Source organism: Taurulus bubalis (genome assembly GCF_910589615.1).
Source record: "Taurulus bubalis genome assembly, chromosome: 18".
NCBI classification, from domain to species: Eukaryota; Metazoa; Chordata; class Actinopteri; order Perciformes; family Cottidae; genus Taurulus; species Taurulus bubalis.
The window spans coordinates 13,743,997-13,767,546 of record NC_136606.1 but is presented as its reverse complement, the minus strand read 5'-3'; the positions used below and the strand labels follow the sequence as shown (position 1 = coordinate 13,767,546).

General features: G+C 40.7%; 2 protein-coding genes across 2 annotated transcripts; both read left to right on the top strand.

Annotated features, from left to right (window-relative positions):
* The first annotated feature begins 444 nt into the window (after positions 1-444).
* Positions 445-11,795, top strand: LOC306750951 (TLC domain-containing protein 4-B-like). The gene is made up of 6 exons (XM_079234441.1): positions 445-605; positions 1,777-1,866; positions 3,219-3,277; positions 3,533-3,627; positions 8,361-8,434; positions 8,640-11,795. The coding sequence occupies exons 1-6, from the start codon at positions 451-453 to the stop codon at positions 8,956-8,958; spliced, it is 792 nt and encodes a 263-aa protein (XP_079090567.1). The 5' UTR covers positions 445-450; the 3' UTR covers positions 8,959-11,795.
* Positions 11,796-15,955: 4,160 nt separating this feature from the next.
* bco1 (beta-carotene oxygenase 1) lies at positions 15,956-20,800 on the top strand (the record flags this gene model as incomplete). Its single annotated transcript, XM_079234277.1, has 11 exons — positions 15,956-16,019; positions 16,113-16,241; positions 16,354-16,483; positions 16,868-17,015; positions 17,120-17,270; positions 17,514-17,734; positions 17,879-18,136; positions 18,237-18,342; positions 18,480-18,574; positions 20,010-20,121; positions 20,336-20,800. The coding sequence occupies 11 exons, from the start codon at positions 15,956-15,958 to the stop codon at positions 20,488-20,490; spliced, it is 1,569 nt and encodes a 522-aa protein (XP_079090403.1). The 3' UTR covers positions 20,491-20,800.
* Positions 20,801-23,550: the final 2,750 nt, after the last annotated feature.

The window sequence follows — 23,550 nt, the reverse complement described above, 5'->3', positions numbered from 1 at the left end:
CTTTTCTCATGCAAACAAAGCAAAGTCCATGGTGGGTTAAAAAGCACACATTTATTTGGCAGTTTACTGGCTACTATACAGTAGATGAGCGAGCCAATTTTGTTGTTGTGTGGTTTTAGAAGCTGTGTGTGTGTGTCTTTGTGTCTTTGTGTGTGGGCTTGTGCATGTGCTGAAACCACAAAACTTTTCGGCACACAATTTGTCTTGATACGTTTGTCTTCTGTCTAAAGAGCCACACTTCCTCAGTAACACAGACCCAGAAGGTAATACATTATCTTGTCTTAATACAGTTTTTCTTTTTTTTTGGTTGAGGCTGTAAAGAGTCGATGACCTGTTGTCGTCAAAAGTGTCTTGGATCGCTGGGGATTCCACTGAGCTCGGCTAACGTTCCCTCGTCATCTTTTTTTGCCTTCTCTCCCCTCCATCCTCCCACAGTCAGGTTGGGTGGCCATGGAACCATTCAACCAGCTCATTCTCGCCATCTCGGTGACCAGTTTCTTCACCTTCCAGTGGCTCTTCCACAGAGTCAGCCCCTGGACGTCCACGCGCATCAGCCCCGGCTTCCTCGTCCTCAGTGACAAGCAGAAGGTGGAATGGAACTCAAGGTGACGCGACACACACACGTATGAAAGAATGTACACACACACACACGCCGCGTGCACCGCTCTCAGTCGGCCTGGGGGGTCGGGGGATTTGTTTCAGTCAACCCACACATTTTCTGTGACACTAGCATCTGACTCACTACTGGCATCATTGTCGTATTTTGCAATGTTTGCTCCGCATGCCGCTGTTTGCAAGGTGCCGGCACCATGATGGAAACTCAGTGGAGCGGTGCTTCGAGTGTTTAGTTCAGCCATACTTTCTCTGTGCAGTTTAACTGCAGTTTAACCTCATCATTTTAACATTCAACAAGGGCCGTAGCTTTTACAGATTGTATAGCGTGGGCGGGCTGTTTCACTGAAGCAACGATACACCACGTTGCCCTCACAGTTCTTCAGTCAAAATGCTTCAAGGACTCAGCGTTCAAACCGATAAACAATTTGATTTGACCAACAACCAAGTGTCATCTGTTGTCATATAACTTGTAATGGGAACATTGCAGATACTGGTGAGAACAAATTGATTGGAGTGTTTGGAGTGCCTTGAGACAGACAGACAGACAGACAGACAGACAGATGTGATCTTTGAGCACTATGAGCGCAGTGAACGCCGGACTGAAGGTTGTTTTCATTTTTCTCTCAAATATTAAGTTTCATTATTACAGAGAGCACTCTGTAGTGATATTGAAAAGGATCACGTGGTTTATGAGCAAATGAAAGTGAAAGGATTAGTGGAGCTGGATCCAGACTACAGGGATCCTTTCTGAGGGCCCATGACTTCACAGATTATGTATCATCAGAGTCGCAGGCAGCGTGGCTGTCATTGTGTCTCACCGTCTCACTGGCTGAGAACTGGCAGACCGTCTCGCTGCCCCCAATGACTGACTGGGACTGTGCGCGCCGCTCTGCCTGACCCTTCAGCAGTGTTTAATCTCTTTAGTCTAATCGGTCTGAATCTGTATGCAGCCGTGACAGGCGATCAGTTGATTCCCTGTGAGGACAACAAAAAATGACACTAGTCCAAACCACAAGAGCCGCTTGGGGGAAAAAAGGAGATAGATACTCAATATTCCTCTGGCAAGCTTATTGAGCACACAATCTACTGACTTGTGCCGGTACTGTTCCCGTCAGACGGGAGAAGATCTTGATGGCCTTGTGTTTTTGTTTTTCATTTCAGGACGGTGTCAACGTTTCACGCACTGTTGGTGGGAATCTTCTGTCTGTACATCTTGTTCTTCGATGACCCTGTCAATGAAGACCCAGTCTGGTGAGAGTTTGGCTGGGAATTGCATGTTTTTAACCTTTACTTTCCGTCCCTTTTTTTTTTTGGCATCATTTTAGTCATACAGTGTGCTGTGTAAGTTAATTTTTTCAGCAGATGGCCAGGTTGTCCAGTCGTAGCTTAGCTAGCACCCGTAGCTTTGAACTTGTCCACGCGTTGAAGCGGGTTCTCTTAAGGGCATTCTAGGTATACAAAGGGTTCAGAGGTTGGTTTTCTCTTTGCAAAAACACAAAAGTGTAAGACTAGCTAAAGCTGTGAGTTTGAACTGCTTTAACGTAAGCTTTAAACGTTAGCATGTCCGGCTAATTAGCTAACCACGTGCCGTAGTGACGAAGCATTGCTTCCAAGGTCAAGAAGTAAAGTTAGCGCATAGCTGACGTCATTATTATGCGTGTTTCCGGGATTTTGTTAGGAAAATAGCCTCCGTTACGAACCGTCACGTCCACTGTGTCGGGGCCAAGACTCGCCTGTATCAGAGTCGAGGATAACATCAGCACTCCCAACGGGGCCCAACTCCTGTTTGTTCCCTACAGTGAAGCGCACTGTTTTAAAGATTTGAACACGAAAGCCCAAATGTAAAGGTGTAAATTACATTTTTATTACATTTGTAGTTTTCCAGCTGAGCTCCGACTCTCAAAAGCTGAAAAGCTATCCTGCGATACGAGAGCATACTTCTCTGTGGATAATCAGCGCAGGAGGATATTGACATATAGCTTTAGCCTCTGAGCAATATGTCATGCATGTAGCCGTCAAGTTCATGTTTCAGATCTTTTTATATGGTTCTCGTTTGAAAACCAGGTTTCCGGAATTATTATAAAGTCGACAAGAGACAGTGTTTCCAGCCAGATAAAACCTGGCAGTGAAAAAGCTGCTTGTGTGTGACATCAAACACCCAATGTTTCAAAGATAACCAGGAATTTCAAGCAGTAAAGTATGACCGGCATAGCAACAGTAACCAAAGGGGTAGGGCTTAAGAAATGATATCCACCTCTGCTTGATGGGACAGGGAAATCCCCCGCAAGTTGTTTACTCATTCAGGTGTTACTAGTTTTCAAAAGTTTTGAATCAACGGTTATATTGGTGCTTTTCTTCTTTCTTTCAATAGTAGCTATTTTAACAGAGATAGAAACAGTATCTTTCAGGACTATTATTTAATAGTTTTGGCTGACTAATTAATGACTCTGCATCCTAAAACCATGAAGGACGAATTGTGAGCTTCTCTGCCACCTGACTGTAACAATCAGGCTTTAGTGGCCGGGGATTCTGAACTTTTGGACAGCAGTGTACATGGAGAGACATGTAAACTCTGTAACACCAAATGTGTTTCTGTTCAATAGGGGAGACCCTACATTGGTGAAGACTAATGTTGGCATCACAACAGGCTACCTCATATCTGGTAAGAGAAACGTCCACTTTACCCAGGTAATGGTTGTGAAAATGAGACCAAAAGAAGCTGCACATACTTTGTAATAAGATGTGATAACTTCATGCTCCGAGGACTCACTTCAGGGTCAGAAATAGAATGGAAAATTTTTCCAACAAAGTTTTTCAATTATTTTCAGTATGTTCTTGATCAGTCGTATGTCCTTTAAATGTTTTGATTCCACCCATGACACGTTCTCTCTCTTTCCCCTGTGCTTCTGTTTTACAGATCTGCTGCTGATATTTTACTATTGGAAGGCGATAGGCGACAAATTTTTTGTAGTTCACCATCTGGCAGCGTTGTATGCTTACTACTATGTACTGGTGAGTGCCCTATTGTCCAATAGCAGAACGTGCAGGCAAGATGGGAAGGAGACAACCAAGGGTGAACAGCTGTGTCCTGTCAAGCTGGGCCTTTTACCTAATTTAGCCACCTTTCAGCAAGTGTCTGCCTCCATACCCTAAACTGTACGATCGCACTTTCAGTGAAATAAAGTGCTGAAGTAATGCACCGGTTGGTGAGTTACAGTATCTACAGAAGGAGTCACTGTTGCCCTGCACAGTTTTCGGTGTTCCGAGGATGTGCGAAGTGTGAAGCGGTTGTACTCTTTAACCTGCCTGGAGATGGCACGTTTAAATGATGCGAGGGTTGCAGGAATAGCGCGACTGTGAGTGTCGGGTTTGTTTGACATTTTACTCGGGTTTGGCGATTGTTAAAGCTGCACTGTAAAAGCAATCTTATCAAACGAACACGATGGTTGCCTCTCATAATCTTGCGTGGGCTTTCTTAGTATCGTTCTCTATCATCACATCTCATCTGAGGTACTGGTTATTGCTGCACCGCCCGTATGCAGTTGGCTCTAATCTAGATATATTTATACACACGTTTAGTGTACTCAGCATTTACGGGCAGTGCTGTTCACTCTTGGTTTAATCTGAAACCCTCTAGGTCGCCAGGATCTGTTGATAATATTATGGAAATGAATGACTATGGTATTTTTTGCATGGAATGCTCAATGGTGGTACTGGCTGATGACCCCCTGCCCCCCACTTTGCCCTTACAATTCCTGTGCTTTCTGTTTGTTTTACTGACCCTCCCCCCCTCTCCCCTTTTAATGTTGTATGAATCTGACGCAAGTCGAGCTTAGCTGAATGCTAAACTGTAAACAACCGTGTGCATGCTTGCAGTTCAAAGGCAATCTACACAGGAAGGGCTCCTTATATTGTCACTGTGCATGCCAGCAAACAGTATTTAACTTCCTTAATTACTTCCCTGCATATCTACATGACCTGCCGCCTGTCTGTATTTGTGCCAGTTCTGCCTCTTCTTTCTCTTCCTTACACTCCTCCTGAGATTCCCCGGTGAGGGAAATACTGACAAAGCCACTCAAATAATGTCATCCACTTGACCCCAAGATGATAGTACGTCACCACGTAGCCATGAATGTATTCTATCAGGGGTACTCTGAGTTTTACAGAATTACTGGTGTTAATGCTGTTAAAAGTTTCCTTCCATAGCCATTTTATTTTTAGTTAAGCAAACCTTTCTTTATGGAGGAAAATGCAGAAGGACACTCGGTGTGCATTGTTCCACTTGCGTCCCCATACTATTCTTGGATTTAAGCTTTTTTTTACGTTGCCAAGAAGCAGTAAAACACTCTGGACATTTGGTGTTAACCACATGTTTAGCGTAAACCTCGCAGTTAAGATTGACCTTTGACCCCTAACTACATTACAGTCACTGGCTGGATTTACAGATTTGATTTTCTTCTTTAATTTGTGACACATATCATATTAGCAACCAGGTTTTTAAAAGTTTTTGTCTGTCTCCATTCCATTGAGAATGAGGAATATTACGTTTACACATTTCTGCGACAAAATTAAAGCAGTGTTACATCATTGGAATAGAAATATGATTCATAACCGATTGTAAATCCAGCCTTTCATTTGGAGAAACAGAGCCAGCCCCTGAATATAAAACAATTAGATAAATGAAACGAAGTAGGCCATACTGTTACTGGACACTCAGACTGTTTCCTCAGACTGGATCTGAACTTCATAACAGAATGAATGCTCCGCATTAGTCAACGGTGGTTGAAAACATATTGTGAGCCATATTATTGTAGCCATCTTAAATTTGCGGTAAAACTCCAATAAAAGTGCTTAACCTTTGATGTCATTTTAATTTTATTTAGTTCTGTATTTAGTCAAATGTGTCGTGTGTTGTCAAAGTCTTATTAGTTAATGTGTTGGGTGTGTTTATGTGGAATATCAAATAGACAATAAATTCTATAAGAAATCTACTCAAAATATGAGTGTTAAACACAGAAGCACACAGCCAAAGTAAGGCCCAATTAAATGTACTTAATTTGAAAACAAACTTCAGCTTAATGTCATGAGCTTGTTGGTATGTTTTGATCATTGATTAATCGGTCACTAACAGTGTTCAAGTAATGGTATGATTTTTCGATAGCGCAATCTGTATTTGTGTGTGTGTGTGTGTGTATGTGTGTGTGTGTGTGTGTGTGTGTGTGTGTTTTAACAGTCAAGAATAGCTTAACCAAAAAGATAATGTATTAACTGCTGTGTAACCATTAGATGCATGCTTTCTTCTCAGTGTTGTACATGTTGCTTCTTATTTGCTTCCCATTGTGGTCGCATCTTTTTTTTGTTTTTCTTCTAAAATGTCTGTCTTTGTGTGTCTGTGTCCTCCGCTGACTTTAACACAAATGGCCCCTCTTCAAACCCTACATGCAAAATCTGCCAACATCAAGTCGGACTGTCCTTCATGCAAAAACTACCAAAAGGGTTGTGTGTCATTTAAAAAAAAACGAGCAGGTCTTGGTTTAGATGGGGACTTTCCTATTCCTGTCTTGTCTGCTACTATTGCTGTTGTGTTGCACTGAGCAGATATGATGCCCAGTCACAGTATGGACTTACCAGTTCCTAGAGGTACTAGTATTCTCATGCAAGGTGGAAAGTTCAAATCATACGGTAGAAAAGCTGCAATGCAGATTACCCTGTTTGTGTCACGTAGTAAGTATGTTTTAATGACCAGCTTTTATTTCAGCCCGGACGGTAAGTCTACTTCTACATGCTGTGAAAGCCTGGCCACGAGCCAAATAACCTCAACGCTCTTTGTGGGACATTGAATGCTGTGATTTGTATCTTAATTCTGATGTGAGACACAATTTGATTTCAGAAAACACAAGTCAATTAATTGCAACTCAAATTAAGATGTAGACCACAGCAGTGTTATTCAGTCTTTCAGTCGGTACACAAATGTATCTGGCTAATGCCCCAATTTGAATACCATTATAATCCTGAGTGCTTGATCTTCAAAATTTAATTCAGCAAAGTAGGCCGGGTCAACACTGTTCACGATGGGGAGTCCTGAAAGCATCTTGTTTGTAAGATCATCTTCATTCTATTTAGCAGCAGATGAAAATTGTTCAATTGGAACGTGAATTAAGCCATAATTAATATTATTTTATGGTAGGATCCCTCAAGGGCTTCATGGTGGCTTCTCATAAACACTCATAATCCAGTTTTGAGTTCAGATGCAAAACCTGCTGAAGATGATCTCATACAGCATGGACTTCAGGCCCTGATCTCCTAAACAACGACGTGTTTGGCAGTTAAACGTATCGCTCTTTACTCTGCATGGCTTCTGGTTGCTCCTTTGGACATAGTGGCTGGCTGAATGTATGTATGGTTGTTCATCATATGTATCAAATGCTGTGTTGATATCTGCTCAATACCTTCTCAATGTCGAGCTGTTACTCGGATGAACTGCAGTGCAGTGTGGTCTTCAGTGTGGCTTTTTGCTCTCTGGAGGAAAAGACATTAAAGTGAGTTGGCAGTAATTGGCTTTTAGTAAGGATGCATTAATGGTTATTACCTCAATAAATTCAAAAGATTCACTTTATGTGGCCATTATTGCATGTGGATTTTTTTATGAAGGAGTAAATGATCAAGACGTTATTTCGACAGCTTACGGTATATCAGGCAAAGCAATGTAGTGTCTCTCTAAAAGAGCCCAGTGTTGGTTACTGAATATGCCTCTAGTGTTCTCGTGTTCTCTTACTTACTGGCCATGTTTACAGTGAATATGACCACCTTTCTTATGTGGATGTCCATTAGTGCCGATGGCACATGTATTCGATTGAAGCAATAGATTCCTCAGTGTGTGCTTTATTGGCTGAGAAAACTTGTATCTGAAGCTCCCGTGAGTAAGACAACTCAGCTTTCTCGGTCAATATAACGTGCGCTGAGGAATTCATTGCTCCAATTGAAGACATTTACAATCAACACTGATTGGACATCCACATACACGGTGTTGAATTTTCCCTTTTAATATTCAAGTTTCCATGGGGATGATTTTTCAGTATTTTAAAATCAATTCCCATTAAATTTGCTGAGTATTCGTGGTCCCCATAGGATTATCCCTAAATTGTTCTCCTCAGAGGACGAAACATATCCATTTATCAACAATTGTGCCAGTGTCAACATTACTCCAAAGATATCTGATACTCAAACAGATGGATTGCCATTAAATGTGGTAAATGTGGCACATTCATGCTCGCTAGTGAACCCTTTTGATTTCAACGTGTCAACATGCCCTCACTGTAAACAACTGCCTTAGATCACAATGTATTCCAGTTGATCTGTGATTTGGCTCCTTTTATAGTATGGACTAGTTTCTGCTCACAATAGATGAGGCACATGAATCATTAGGAAGTCAAATTAAAGACCAGTCTAATTTGAGCTCAAGCCTAATTGTGTGCCCTGAAGGAGAAGGCTCTTTTCTTAGATCTGCCAAATAGGTCTATATTTGGGAGGACGTCATCTAATTTTAGACTTGAGATCCCCACACAATAGAAGTCTTGCCATATGAAATACCATACGGTTATGTCTGAAGATTCCTTGGTCACCTAGTCACTCTGAGGAGCAGTCGGTACATCAGCTTCATGCCTGCTGATCCAAATGACTCTTCTTTCACTGTTTTTGTCCCTTTCATGTTTCGTTGTCTTCCTGTTCTTACCTTGTTCTTCCAGGGCGAAGGAATGTTGCCTTATTTTGCTAACTTCCGTCTGCTTGCTGAGTTTTCTACACCATGTGTGAACCAGCGGTAGGTACCCGTTTACTCATGACCTGGGCTGTGGGTCTTAAAATTCAGGTTTGGAGCTCAATTTACATTTCTGGAGATAATATCTCAGAAGTTGTGTTAATTGTTAGGGATTTTAATTACATGAAGGTAACCCATTGCTTCTTGGATGTACAACATGTACATATCATGCCAGGCACTGTTTTCTCAACCTTGTGTTGTGTTTCAGCTGGTTCTTTGAGGTACTAGGTTATCCCAAGTCCTCCCGGCCCAACATGGCGAATGGCGTCGGCATGGCAGTGGTCTTTTTTGTGGTCCGCATCGCCGTCATGCCAGTGTACTACATCCGCATGTATGCGGTCTACGGCACTGAGGCTTTCTACCTGGTGCCCTGGGGTGGCCGTGTGGCTTGGATCGGCTCCAGTATCTGCTTGGACATCATGAACATCATGTGGATGCATAAGATTGCCCGCGGCTGCTACAAGGTGATGCGTTCGGCACGCAGGAGCAAAGCCGCCCCACCTCAGGAGAACGGGAAGACGGATTAGAGGGAAACAGGGAGGCGGTGGCGGGAAAGCCACAACAGAGACACAATGAAGTCACTCCCGGCGCGTTGGAAGAGCAGCAGCTCGGACACTTACCCTGTCCTGCACCTGGGGGAGCGTGACGCCAGGACCGAATGTAACGAGGGAAATGGAGTCACTGAGATGTACCGATGCACCGTTGAACTGGCCAACCCAAAGCCATGAAATGACCTGTCAGCAATTCTGCGTGCAGGGCCAATGAGTTTTCTCTTAACAATACACAACAGAGTGCTGGGACAATGGACTGTTCGCCCAACAACAAATTGTCAAGAAGTTTACCGTTCAGTACATTTTGAGCTCAACAAAAGACTTTTTTTTCTTCTTCTTTTTTCAATCCGAGAATGAGAACACAGTTAATCACTCACCGACTGTCGTTCATTTTAAAGAAGTTTATCTGACATCGTGAGTCTTGGTCGCATTTGAATGGTGTAATTTATATAATGTAGGGTCGAAAGGGCCCCAGTACACTGTATGTTGTCTCTTTCTTTTGTCTTGCTGGAGTCGAGGCAAATGAAATTTAAAGATGCTGTTTTTATTAAAAAGGACGCTAGTGTACAGAATACCCTTGAAATACTCAAAGGGAACCCGAATGTCAGCTCTGTGTTTGTACGCTGATGCGAAGCAATGCAACAACATTCGTTGTTTTTAATAATATTGAGGTGACCGTTTTTTAATGACATGTGTATACAACCTGGAATTCCACAGAATGGAGAAAAAAATAATGCAACATTGCATTGACAAAGATAAGTTGTAGACACGGTTGTGTGGGAGCCGTCATTTATGTCCGATTGCGCAACGCATGTTGAGGGGTGATTAGACAAATCTAACAAGAACAATATTAAACTCAAGAGTGCAGACAAAGAGCAGCTGCTTTGAAGGGCTTGTGTGGGCTTGGTGGGAAATCTGACACTCCTTTAGTTATTCAGCAACAGGTGTTGACCTTAAGTTTAGATAACATTCACACTTCCTATTTTTAATATCTTTTCAGGCACAAGCTGTTCAAATCTACCCTTCTCCTCTGGGCAATATTTACCAACAAGCTGCATGCTGCTATTTTAGTTTACCATTAAGGAATTTGACTTTTAGTCGGCTAATTGAATTCAGTACATGATTTTAACACATTAATTTGACTACATTTCTTTGGCAGATTTTAAGTTTAATGTAAAAAAATTAAAAATCAAGGATAATAATCATTGTTTCAGAGGGTAATGCTTCTGTTTGTGTCAAAAACTATTTCTGCAGTCGTTTTAGGACATTGTGATAGAGAAAGCTTCTGCCCCATGTCACACAGGATCTCCAATCCGCTGTTAAACATAATGTGCACTTCCATATTTATTCATCAGCTTGATGCAAGGATTTCTTTTGTTCTAGGTGGACAGGAATGTATGGAAACGTTGTGAAGATTAACGTTATAATTTGATTTCTTGAGCGTCATTCTACTGACAAAGCTGTCAATCATCGTACAACACTGAACACAGGAACATCTCCACAAAAGGGTTTTTAAGACAAATGTAGAGCCTGTCATGTGTGTAATTTAAAGGTTGCAATTCATCGATGATTTACAAAACATGTACTTGAATTTTCATTGTAAATGTATTCTTTATATGAGCTGGACATTCAAAAGCTATCGTCAAACGTTTTGTGAAAACAGGAACAGGGACTGCTTGTTTTCAAAAATATGCCTTGCTCTGTTCAGCATTTGATTTTGTTGCCTTTTTTTTTTTTTTTGAACAACTCATAATTGCACACTGAATACTTTGGTACATCCCCCTAAAAAAAGAAAAATGTTCCACGTCTGATGCCTGTCTAATGTGATTGTTTGGCCTTTTGTTTCAAATGTTAAACCAAGAGGCGGCTGATTGTTTTAGTGCTTTTGTTTTGTTATGGTTTTAAAAGTTTCATTTGTGCCAGTGCTTAAGCCATTAATACTCAAATTCTTCTTTTTTTCTTCTTTTCTTATATATGTACTCATACAGTGCCAACTTGCAGCCATGATTTGATGGTTCAGACCAACGCTGTGCAAATACCCATCTCTAGTCACAGGAGGATACGGCTCAGCGTAGTTTGGCACAGCAAAGCGGTGCGAAATACTTCTGTCACTTCCACCGGTCGATGACGCGCTGTGTGCTTGGAACGGGATGGACTCGGGTGGATCATCACGATCTTCGAAAAAGAGTCTGGATGTGTTAACGTTTCACTAGAAACCATGCCAGGTCTTGTGTGGTCGCCTTCTTCATGCACCCTCTATAACTGCATGTGGTATTGCATGGGGACACAATCGCGTATTCGTTTGCAAGACACATTTTGTTCTTTTCTGTTTTTCCTAGTACATGTACATAATGTTTAATGAAACGTTATTCTTGTACTGCGCCGCATAATATGATCCACAGATGATGGTTATGATGATTATGATGGGATGGGATGAGAACCATGAAGCAGATATTTAGGATAATATCCAGCACAGAAATAATCAGAAAGGGAATACTTGAATACTGAATACACAGTTAATAACAGTCTGGGCAGTGCAAATAAACCTGAATCCTATGAGCATCTTGCATTATATGCGTACCATTGTCTTTAATTTATTAATCCAAGAGAAGTAGACATAAAACAAAGCCGATGCTCTGGTAATACAGAGTGTGGTGCTGCTGGTGTTGGTGTTTCTGTTCTGAATGTTGTATGGAGAGAGATGCGAGTAGGAGGAGTGTTAAGTGACATTCTATGAATGTATCGGAAAAGAGAAAATATATTTGTCATTTAGATTTTCATTTGTTCTTTACAATAAATACCAAATTAACGGATGTGATGTGTATCATTTGGGTTCCAACACGTTTGGCAGCTTACAACACAATTATTGAGCGTCTAATGTCTCAGATGCAGATTTCCTTCATTAGTGGTATATCCCATATTCCCATATTTGAAGACATCGTTGTCTTATTTTTTGCACAGGAGATGCCATTTGCCCTCGATGAAGCAGTACTGAAAATACTTTTATGTCAGTGAATTTTACTTTTTCAATTTCATGGCAGACTTTTTTTCAGGCAGATACTGAAGTTCTTCGTGGGATACAATATCTTAGTCATATTTGATGGCAGCTTAGCAACCCCACATCGAGCACCAACTGACATCAGAGACAATAATCAAACGGACACTTTACATGGCAAAGACGTTGTCTACGTGTTTTCACAATCTGATTTTAATTTTATAAAATGCCCAGAAAACTAATAACACAGAAACTGTTTTGTATGTCAGAGGTCTCGGCAAATGCAAGCATGCTTGACTAAACACTGTAACATCTGTATACCCTGCTGGTAAAAGAAGGGCAAACTACACTACTTTGTGTATTTGCTGTTAATGAAGGTGCTTTTGAATTGGCTCACATTCCAGCTGTTCACATTCCTGGCCACACATATGTAAAGAAGTGTTTAATTATTTTTGGTCATAATTAGCCAATATATATATAACCAACAAAGAACATGTTTTAACACTGTGCCAATCACCACTAAATGATACATGACCTTAGCAGGTAATGTCTCACACAGGCCACCAGAGGGCGGTGTTTACATGTAATTCAATTCCCTGGCCTGCCCTGCCATATCTGCAGGCACTGTATCCTGCAGTGGGGCTGTTGTTTTATAGTCACCATCAATGAGAAGGATGAACCAAAGACATGTTGATGTGCCAACATGTCTTCTCTTCTGTTCGCTTAAACTTCGGACTGAGAGGGAGAAAGGTATCCCTTCTCTTTTAGTCTTGACAAAACACCAGAGATGCATCACAACCACTCAAATAAAGATGTACGCTAAAGTTGGATGCAACCTCAGGTTCTTTGAAGACACATATCACTATTGTGTGAATATCTATACTGCCTTGCAATGAGGTACACAACTTGTTTGTGTTTTTGTGTACACTAGCAAACCGTAAAACCCTCAAGTACACATACTGTAGCTCTTCGTGCTGCTCTTAATCTGTATATAGTCCATTTTATTAGCTTGCAACAAAGAATATTTGTGTGAGTCATATTGTTGCATTCTAAATAATTGAATTTGTTGAAAAGGAGCAACTTGTATCCCCTGATTGTGTTATGTTAACATGTATCTGAACGTATTTTTAACAGTCAGCAGAACAGTGATACTGCTGTATTGTTTTGTATCAGATGATTGTCGGTGACAGAAAGCTGAGCCCTTTTTCAAATTGAGTGTTGAATACTATTTCATGACAATTCTGTCATATATTAACGGTTCTCTGTAGTCTATTCAACATTCAGAGCATGAATAGCAGCAAACAACTATTTGCTATCTCAAGACATAGTGGAGCAACGTCTACCTGAGCAGAGAATAAAGTTACTCTTTGTCTGTGTGTGTTGTAATCTGAGTTTCTCTGCACCGTTCCTGCCGTTTGAGCCCCACCGGCTAGCTCATAGCGGGGGTAGTGTACTACATGTAACTAAACTAGTCGTACAACTATTTTGCATGAGTTGTCTGGCAGTTCACAATAAGTATTTAAATTACTTTTTTTTGCCAATTTCGTATAGTTGACTCCTGAAACTACAAACTTGTGTGAGCCATAAGAGGAAAGAAATGATTTGCTATTTTGATTTACTCTGCTGTAATTGAACTTGAACCCCCTTTGACCAGCCTGTCCTCTTTTCCTCTCCATCATGCATTGTATATGATGCAGTGGCGGGCCGTGGATTTGGCAACTACGCCTGATGTCTGTTTAGTTTAACAGCTGATGGTGGTGCCATGCAGCAGGATCAAGCTCAAGGCTGAAGGCAGCAGAGGAACACAGGTGTGCAAGAGAAAATAAGCTAATAGGGAAAAATAATTATGATACATTTAGTGCATTTGTGAAAAACAATAAAATTATAAAATAGCTATAACTTTGAATCTTTGTGATTCTGTTTAGGCCAGCAGAGAAGGCTTACCACTGACGGCCCGCCACTGATATAATGCTGCCACCGCCACACTCAATTTCTTAACTTTTTTTAAAAAGTAGCTTAAACTATTTTGTAATGTAACTTTAGTTAACCAAACTGGATTTATTCCCAGGATAGCTTTGTTGTAGTTAAAAACTGATTGGTAGTTTGCAAAGTTTTGCTTTAAAAGTAGACTCCCCAACTGGTTGAACCATATTTTTGTCCTCACGCCTTTCATACCTGTGGGTAATGTTGCTGAAGAATAATCATATGTGAAGGCATCGATAAGTAGAGAACATTGTATGACCTGATTGGGCGTGAACGGAGCTATATAATTCAGATTTAGGGACTCTGATTATTTTCTGAGTTTTTGTAAGCTTTTCAAATTGAATAAGAAAATAAATGGCTCCCCGCTGGTTGCCCGAATCTGAATGCCGCCTTCCTCTCCATTCTGCCACAGCAATGTCTTCCGCAAGCGGACATTCGACTACACACAAGCACCCAACCTTATTTTACTGCTTAAGGGTTCAACTTTAAAATATGAGTAAAGCTCTTTTTTTTTTACCTCCCAGTTATACTTTATGATGCCATACTCAACTATCTATCTCAACTACTGTGCTATGGCTATATTTTCCCCCATATTTGTTAGTTACCCTTATTAGAATAGTTATTGCACCCAAATGTGTCTGCAAACATAACACACCATTTAAAATAGCACATGAATTTGTTGAAATATTGATTGTAATGTTAGACATTTTACAATACTTCAAAGAAGCTTGGCAGCCAGACACAGAACATCTGTTAGTTGCTGTAATGATAACAATAATTCAACAATCATTTCAAACAATCTGAGATGGTCCACGTCCCATTTCAGGTCCACCCATGAACATGTTGGACACCAAGTTGTTCATAATAATGGTAATCAACTTATTGTATCTTAATCATTAATTGGCGGAGGTAAATGCTGTAGTTGCAGTGATTTTAAGGGAGTTTGAACGACCACTAAGAGAAAGCTGGATTGTCACTGCAGCATTGTGGGAAATAAAAAGCAGCCCATGACATGGCAGATGTAGAAGGCTATCAGATGGTTTTTCACAGAATTGATGGACAATATGCATCTATTCTGTGAATCAAACAGACAAGATATCCATCTCTTTGCCATTGGAGGTTATGTGCATGTGGACTTTAACGTACCGATATGATTTATTATCATTACTTTTTCACTTCTGGGTTTGCGATCATAAACTGCACGCCATTCCCAGTATTATCAAGTACTGGATAACAGCCCTGCAGAAGATGGAGTTCACTGTTACTTACACAATCTGGGAGTCACTACACATCCTTCCAAGAAAAATGATCTGAGTACTTTGAGAACTTTGCAATAGAATAAAGCTCATGAGGGTACAAAAAAACAACATGCAAAATCAGTCTCCAATTCTTCTTGCTTTGAGAGAGAGAGAGAGAGAGAGAGAGAGAGAGAGAGAGAGAGAGAGAGAGAGAGAGAGAGAGATACACATATTGATTGAACTCATAATATAGGTAATGGAAATAACATATTGTAATTCTTAATCTAGGTATATGCGTTCCCTTTTAAGATAAGAGCATAACCATACCACATTCACACTATACCTCCCTGAATAAATATTACACTTAACAGTTCTGCAGGCTATACAACACAATATCCTATGTGTGTGTGTGTGCGTTTGTGTGTGTCTGTGCGTTTACACGTTCACAAAAGAGTGAACTACTCAACTCAACAAACTCAAAGATAATAAAAAAACACATGGGGACCAATAAAAGTGGATTGCGGATACAATCTATGGCGATGAGCCAAAGGTGACGCCGGGATGCATTTCCGCTGTAACGTTTCAAAGAAATCTTTACAGCAACATTTCAATGAAAGGGCAGAGGGCTGACTTCTCCGGACAGATTTGCCATTCCCCCAAGACACACAGGCGCTTTATAAGGAGTGGTTTGCGCTGTTGTTGACTTCAGTTTGTATTCAGACACCTCCTCGTGTTATTCTCTGCGCTTTCAGCAAGCATGGCTACGAACTATTTCAAGAACGCAGAGGAGAGCCCGGAGCCCTGCAAGGCAGAAGTGAAAGGTAGGTCTGCTTCATGCGGAGTGACCAGCTGATGCTCTGGCTTTTATCACATCCCTGACGGTTTTGTGGTTTTCTGCGTTGCTTGTCGTCCAGGGAGTATTCCCAGCTGGCTGCAAGGGACCCTGCTGCGTAATGGCCCCGGCATCTTTTCTGTGGGGGTCACCAGCTACGACCACTGGTTTGATGGGATGGCCATCATGAACAGCTTCGCCATTAAAGATGGTAAAACAATAAAATAAAGACAGTTTTCTTTAATCATCATTTCTTGTACGATCAGTTGATTTCTTTGCAGAGACACTAAACTCATTGACGTGTTTTTTTCTTCTTCTTTCAGGTGAAGTGACTTACAGAAGCAGATTTCTAAGAAGTGACACCTACACAGCCAACATGGCTGCAAACAGGATAGTTGTGTCCGAAATGGGGACAATGGCTTACCCAGACCCAAGCAAGAATTTTATTGTCAAGTAAGCATGCTCTTAATTTTATTCAAACAACATTTTGCCTTTTAGTTATCCCTATCAGCCATCATCGTGGTAGTCTTACTTTATATCTTTAAAAACGTTTGAGTCTCCATTGTTTATTTATGTATTTTTATGTTTTATATTCATTATAAAAAGGTAATCGTAACATCTGTAATACACTAACGACATGACATTCAGATGCAAGCAGCTAACCTTTTTTTAGGATAATCCGTCTTGTGAGAACCCCCTGCTTTGTCTCTTCATGTTGTGAACTTATAATTGAGATGGAACTGAGTCACACAATTTTACAGGCCGCTCAGTATGAGCAAAATTGGTCTTTTGTGTTGGATGACCCTCCAATATATAGCATGTCTTCTTCCTTTTCAGGGCGATTACCTTTCTCAACCACACAGTGCCCGACTTCACTGACAACGGCGCGAGCAATTTCATTAAATACGGAAAGGACTACTACGCCACCTCAGAGACCAACTACATCCGCAAGATTGATCCTGTGACGCTGGAAACTCAGGACAAGGTAAAGTCATATGCTGACCTTGATCACTCACTCATGATTACCAGTATTAGCCCACATCCAAGTGAAGAGTTGAACTCGGAGCTCATGAGTTGCTGAACACACAGGTGGACTACATGAAGTACCTGCCGGTAAACTTGGTATCGTCCCATCCACACTATGACAAGGAGGGCAACGCCTACAACATCGGGACTTCAATCGCAGACAAGGCCAAGACTAAATATATGCTGTTCAAAGTCCCTGCTGTGTCAGAGAAAGGTACGTGCCTGCTCATAACCCACTCAACTTATCTCAGGGCTTTCTCTCCATATCAGCTGTACTTCTAAGTACAATTGGATGGGCACTGCAGTTCATTGAATACACAGCACAGCAGTTACACTTTTCAGCTTTACATAACTTTTTCAGATGTATCACTTCAAGGCCAACAAATGAAAATAATGAGCTGACGCAATTTGAAGTGTCTTTTTCTTTAACTATGGCTCCGTACATGAAACCTTCCAGACAAAGACAAGAATGTCCCCGCATTGAAGAACGTGGAGGTGATCTGCACGGTCCCCTGCCGGTCCCTGCTCACACCCAGCTACTACCACAGCTTCGGCATCACGGACAACTACTTCATCTTCATCGAGCAGCCTCTCAAACTGGACATCCTCAAGATGGCCACGGCGTACATGAGGGGGGTCAACTGGGCGAGCTGCCTGAAGTTCTGCCCTGAGGAAAATGTAAGCGGTCACTGTGTTTTATTTATTGTCTTGTGTGTCACTCTTCATATTCAAACTGCTGAACTAAGTAGGAAGCAGATTTCAAGTGTGCACGAGTCTACCAGAATCTGGGTTAACATAACTGTGACGCTCTGTCTTCAATAGACTCTGATCTACCTGATAGACAGAAAGACGGGCAAAGTGGTCGAGACAAAGTACTTCACCGGGCCGATGATCGTCTACCATCACGTGAATGCTTTCGAGGAGGACGGTCACGTGGTCTTCGATGTCATCGCCTACAATGACAACAGCCTTTATGACATGTTCTACATGAGCAAGCTGAAGGAAAACTCCGGGATGCAAGATGATAACTACTCAAAACCAAGCTACAAACGATTTGCACTTCCAATCCAGTCAGACAAGGTGGGGTTTCTGACTAAAAGTCACGTTTATTTCATTCTGAAATTTAGAGAAGATGTTCTTCTTAACACTTCATTTTGAATTTTGTAACTGTGCTTTGCAGGGCGTGGCGGTTGGAGAGGACTTGGTGAAACTCAAGTACACGACCGCCAGTGCTGTGAAGGAGAAGGAAGGCAAACTGATGTGCCAAGCAGAGGTGTTATGTGAAGGTAAAACCAATGCCACTCAAATAGATACTCAGAGCAAATCAAGTAAATATTGGTCAAGTAGTTTTTCCTACAACGGGTCTTTAGGAGTAATTTATTTGTTCATAAAAACACAAAAACTGTCATTTTGTTCCCATCAGGTTTGGACTTGCCCCGAATGAATTATGACTTCAATGGCAAGAAGCATCAGTTTGTCTACGGGAACAGTGTGGAGCAGTCTGTTCTGGCAAAAAAGGTGACATTTAATTTTTAATTTTTTTATATTTGGCTATTGCAGAACAGAACCGGGGGGTGGTAGGGTCTGTCTGTCGTTGCGATTTCTTACAGTCTCCTAAGTGTTATGTTCCAAGAGAGAACCGAAACTTGCAGACTCTTGAATAACAGATTATAAACACGGGACTATTGGGAAACAGATTCTTCCTGGCAGCATTGTTTTTTACAAAGGTAGGAAGCGTAGTGCAGAAGTGACAATTACCACTTGACGCAACAGACGGTAGGAAACACTTTGACGATGTGAGAATTAGCGGTTGCGCCAACAAAGACCAACCACTTCATGGCTCTGGTTTCAATACCCACACATCCTTTCTACTGGGCATACTTGTACATCAATGTAGCTGAAACAATGGAAAGAAGTGATCAACTCTGTGAGGCTTCAAAGTCATGGGTTATACAAAGCGCTTCCCTTGTGTCTCAATGCATACGCACAGTCCGGAGGTATCGTGACTACAAAGAGGAAGGAACAAAAGGAAACGTCCTGGTTCAGACAATTAGATATTTCTGTTCATTTCCACTTGACGCACAATTCCAACAACATAAGAGAGCTCCGGCATGTTGTTGAATTTTAGTGTTTATGATATGGAATAAAAAGCAGCACGAGCGGAAGGAAACATGTAAAACGTTATGGAAATGAATAGTTGTCACACTGACCAAAGAAAATACTTCCATTTGACGAGGTGTGTTAGGCTCATCCATTAAATGTAATATTTGCATACCCAAGAAAAAAAAAATTGTATTATTGCAAACATGGCAAGTTTACGTCAATTTTTATTCAAATCAAAAAGTGAATGAGGTGAGATCTTTACCCCTTTTGGAGCACCCAAAAAGATTTGCTGTAAGAACTAAGAATATGTTTTTGACTACTTGCTGACATGGCTCCGGTTACAGCATAAACCCATGTAGATCAGGCGACTCTAAAAGTGCCTGTCATGTGAACGTGACCCTGAATGTTGTGTGTCTACGTGTCAGTCCTGTGATTGTCTAGTGACCTTCCAGGGTTAACTACTTGTCTTGCCCAATGTTCGGCTCAGGCCACCCACAAGCCTTCAAAGGATGAGCTAATGTGTCAAGTATAGCTAATATAAGATAAGCACTTTGGCAATTTCTTAAATGACTCAGACGGAAAACGTAAAAAAATATGTCAAAACAGCATTGACATGTCGTTGTTGTATTAGTTAGTTTTCCCTTTCAACATAGCTCCCAAACGTACTCCATTTTTTTTGCGATATGTTTTAGAATAAAAAATATAATACTATATAATGAAGTGGCCTCTTTGCCCTCTGCTACGTCTGTAAATAATTGCCGATACATGAGGTGTTAGTGCTTTGTTATAAGCTGTTTGTACAGGCTGAGTAAATCCAAATTATTTTTCCTAAACTATTTTTCTGCTGTAGATCATCAAGATTGACACAGAGACCAAGGAAAAGATTTACTGGAGTGAAGACAACTGCTGGCCGTCAGAGCCTGTGTTCATCCCCAGACCAAACGGAGAGTCAGAAGATGACGGTGAGAACCCTGTGTGGTGTTTGACATGCATCTATGTGGTGTGTACATGCTACTATGCAGCAACAAATGGACAGGAATATCAACCTAGGAAGATAAGATCCCTCACTTACATCTGTATTGAGACTGTAATACCAGCCGTAATTTCATGTGATTCCTTTGATTTTTGACATTCAGCTTTGCGCTCTAACAATAACTTTGTCCTCTCCATTCACAGGTGTTGTCCTGGTATCCATTATCAACTCCAATCCAGGCCAATCTAGTTTCATCCTGTTTCTTGACGGCAGAACGCTCAAAGAAGTAGCTCGAGCATACGTGGAAAAGGCGCTCCACAAGGACATGCATGGGCTTTTCATCCCACAAGAAAATTAGTTCGTTGTTAACATGTAAAACTTTGCTGTGTGGCACAGGCATCTATTTAAACACTCTGCTAATTGGCTACCTCATCTCTGTAATAATTACAGGATTGTGTCAAAACAAATTTTCAAAACAAATTTGTATTGGTGTGTTTATTAAAGAAAAGATGCAGATTGCTTGATTTACGTGGATCAAAATGTTGTTTAATCATGTATATATAAATATATCACTATTTGGTATGTAGTCCACATTATTGTATTGTACTGCTATGAGATAATTGTATTTGTGCTTATCCTTTTCATTAAAAAATGTACGTGCTCCCATTCTTCAGTTGCATATAAGATTAAGAATGAGGATGAACCCAACCAAGAGTCATGTGAGCAATTATCTCTTTAGCTACAGTTCCCCTGAGCAAATAGCTTCTCTATAACCTAGTTTCACCAACTTCGAACCATGTAATCTAAAAGACGTTAATTAAGAAGTCAGTTTGGTACAGCGCATTACAGAGCAGAACGTCTTTGGACAGAAAGACATCTTTCTTTAATGACAAGAGGGTTATTGTGTGTCGACATCAAGACAAAGGAAAACTTTGAACTGCACTAGTGGAGGAGCTGCCCGGCATTACCCAGATTTGTGAGTTTTTGGACAAAATATGATATACTGTATATTGATAAAAGCTAATTATACAGAATACTGTATAGGATTAAGTTATTAGGGTGAAAAGTCAAACAGAAAGTGTAAGAGAAGCATATGAAAGGCGATACATCATTTAGTATTATCTTCATTACTGGTTTTCAGGTTTTTTCAGGGTTTAGGTCCGGCTATCTGTTGTATCGCAGAAATCAATAATGGCACCACAAGATCTTTAATGAGACTATATTTTGTAACACATTATAACACTTTTAATTGAATCAAATAGGCCTGTAATGACAATAGCAATAATATTGTCACCGAGATTTATGTGGCACCTATACTTTATAATGGTAACACAATAATAACACGACTTCCTCTCTTCCTTGAGGTTGGGCCTTATTCCTAGAGAGCTCTTACGGTAACTCAGAACCTTCACTTATCAACTCAACCTACCAGTTTATAACATCATAGAGCCCTTGAACCAGTATCTATTCAGTTAGATATTAATAAACTATGCAATCTGAAAGCCAATGTAATTAGGTTGGAGATGTTTGTTGAGGTCAGGTCTTGGGTTTATTATTCTGTGAGTGTTATTTATTGCGTAAAGGGTTTACAACGAGCAGTGACTCATGGACCTATACCCACAATCCATAGCAATGTGGCGCTAAGCACGGGGTTACCAGAAACGTGGATACGTAAAAAGAGACACATGACACATAAAACACTTGAGGTCAGAGGTATGTCAGCAATAATTATATTACACAGATTTATTCATCAACTTCATTTCGTCATTGAAGCTGTTTTGACAAAAACAAGTACATGGTTCTTTGAAATTATCTCTCATCTTGTGAGGAAAGAGCCAGGAAGAGGTTCAAATCAGGGAGTGAAAAGTTAAAATAAATATCAACAACTTGTTCTGCCCTTGTCATGGTAGCGTGATAAATGCTGTGCCATTCATATTTTCGTAATTTCAAGCCCTTACAGTCTCTCACCCTCAACCATTTACCAGGTCAGTAAGTCCCTGAGGGTTCAGGGTTCATGGCCTTCGGACATTGGGATTGGGCCATGGACCCATCGTGACACTATTTCATATATCACCTGTGAGATTTAATGGCACATCCGAACTAAAGTTTACAAAAGCAAATGTGAGGGCACATTAAGTCACAATACAGTCATGTAAGTCATGAACAAACTAAAATACAACATGGTCATGGGCGCTCTAGGTCACTACAATGCAACAATACTCATCATTAAATAACACTATACCTGCCTCAGTTATTCTTGACCTGTACATGTAATGTAAAAATGGCCAATTCTACTAGCATGTCAACATTTCACACAACAAGCCAAGACAAATAAGTGATGTCATCGGTTTTAATAAAGTAATCACTCAAAAGTATGTCAGTGATTCAAGATAGAAAGCTTCAGAGGGCACATCAATATATTTGATTGGTACAACTTATTGAGAGCTGTGTACTCGCTGAAGTTTAAAATGAAAGATTGACTGACGAGGGAAATGTGAAATGCGAAACAGGCAATCATTCTAACGACACCTCGTAACGCAGAGAAAAACACACCCCAATAAAGAGTAATATAATACGTTTTAAATAACACACTGGTGTACTTGAGTGCAATCAGTGTAACTGCAAATATGCCAACCAAAGCTCATTTAAAATACATCCTTACACACACACACACACGCACACACACACACACACACACACACACACACACACACACACACACACACACACACACTCGCAGGCTCACATTTGAACATTGAACGGCAGTGTATTGACCTACTGTAGGATAACCAGGACACATTATATTATTATGGACACTTTTGTGTGTAGACTATAAAAAACTTTATACAACTTTGTACACCTTGTATCCATCACCAGCACCTACTAAGTCAACAGTCTTCTCCATAGACCAGCCAAGTCCAGACATGTGTTTCCCATGTATATGTAAAGATGTAGAATAAAACTACAATGTTTTGATTTTCAATATTTTTTTGTATATTTCTTTCAGGGTATAAAAAAAGGGCCGGTTTGTATTTGTAAGGTGACGGGTCAGAGTGCAAGAGCAAAGCAAAAAACAAGCGGGTCAGCCAGTGAAACAGAACATAGTTCTAGAGTTCATAGTTTTTCTTTTTCTTTTTATCATGTTGACAGATTGAAAGAGCAGATCAATAGTGTTACTGACGAAACACTTTATCCTGTTGTTGATCCTGAATTTGACAGACTCTGTCTGACCAATGTCAAATTAAAAGTGCAAGACTGCGGCGTTATTCACTAAATACCAATACCGCCCTCACTTAGGATGTTTAGTTTGGAAAACACTGAAGCGTCATTGTGACAAAGCAATTTCAACCAACATCCAATAGATCGATATGGCTAGGAGATCCATGGCCCCCAAAAAACAAGAAAATCATTTAGGGAG

What these genes read in the sequence shown, in the direction of transcription:
- LOC306750951 (XM_079234441.1), top strand. Translation starts at nt 451, where the DNA reads ATGGAACCATTCAACCAGCTCATTCTCGCCATCTCGGTGACCAGTTTC. An exon ending in GTCAATGAAGACCCAGTCTG is followed by an intron (nt 1,867 to 3,218) that starts GTGAGAGTTTGG and finishes TCTGTTCAATAG; the next exon opens with GGGAGACCCTACATTGGTGA. An exon ending in ATGCTTACTACTATGTACTG is followed by an intron (nt 3,628 to 8,360) that starts GTGAGTGCCCTA and finishes TTGTTCTTCCAG; the next exon opens with GGCGAAGGAATGTTGCCTTA.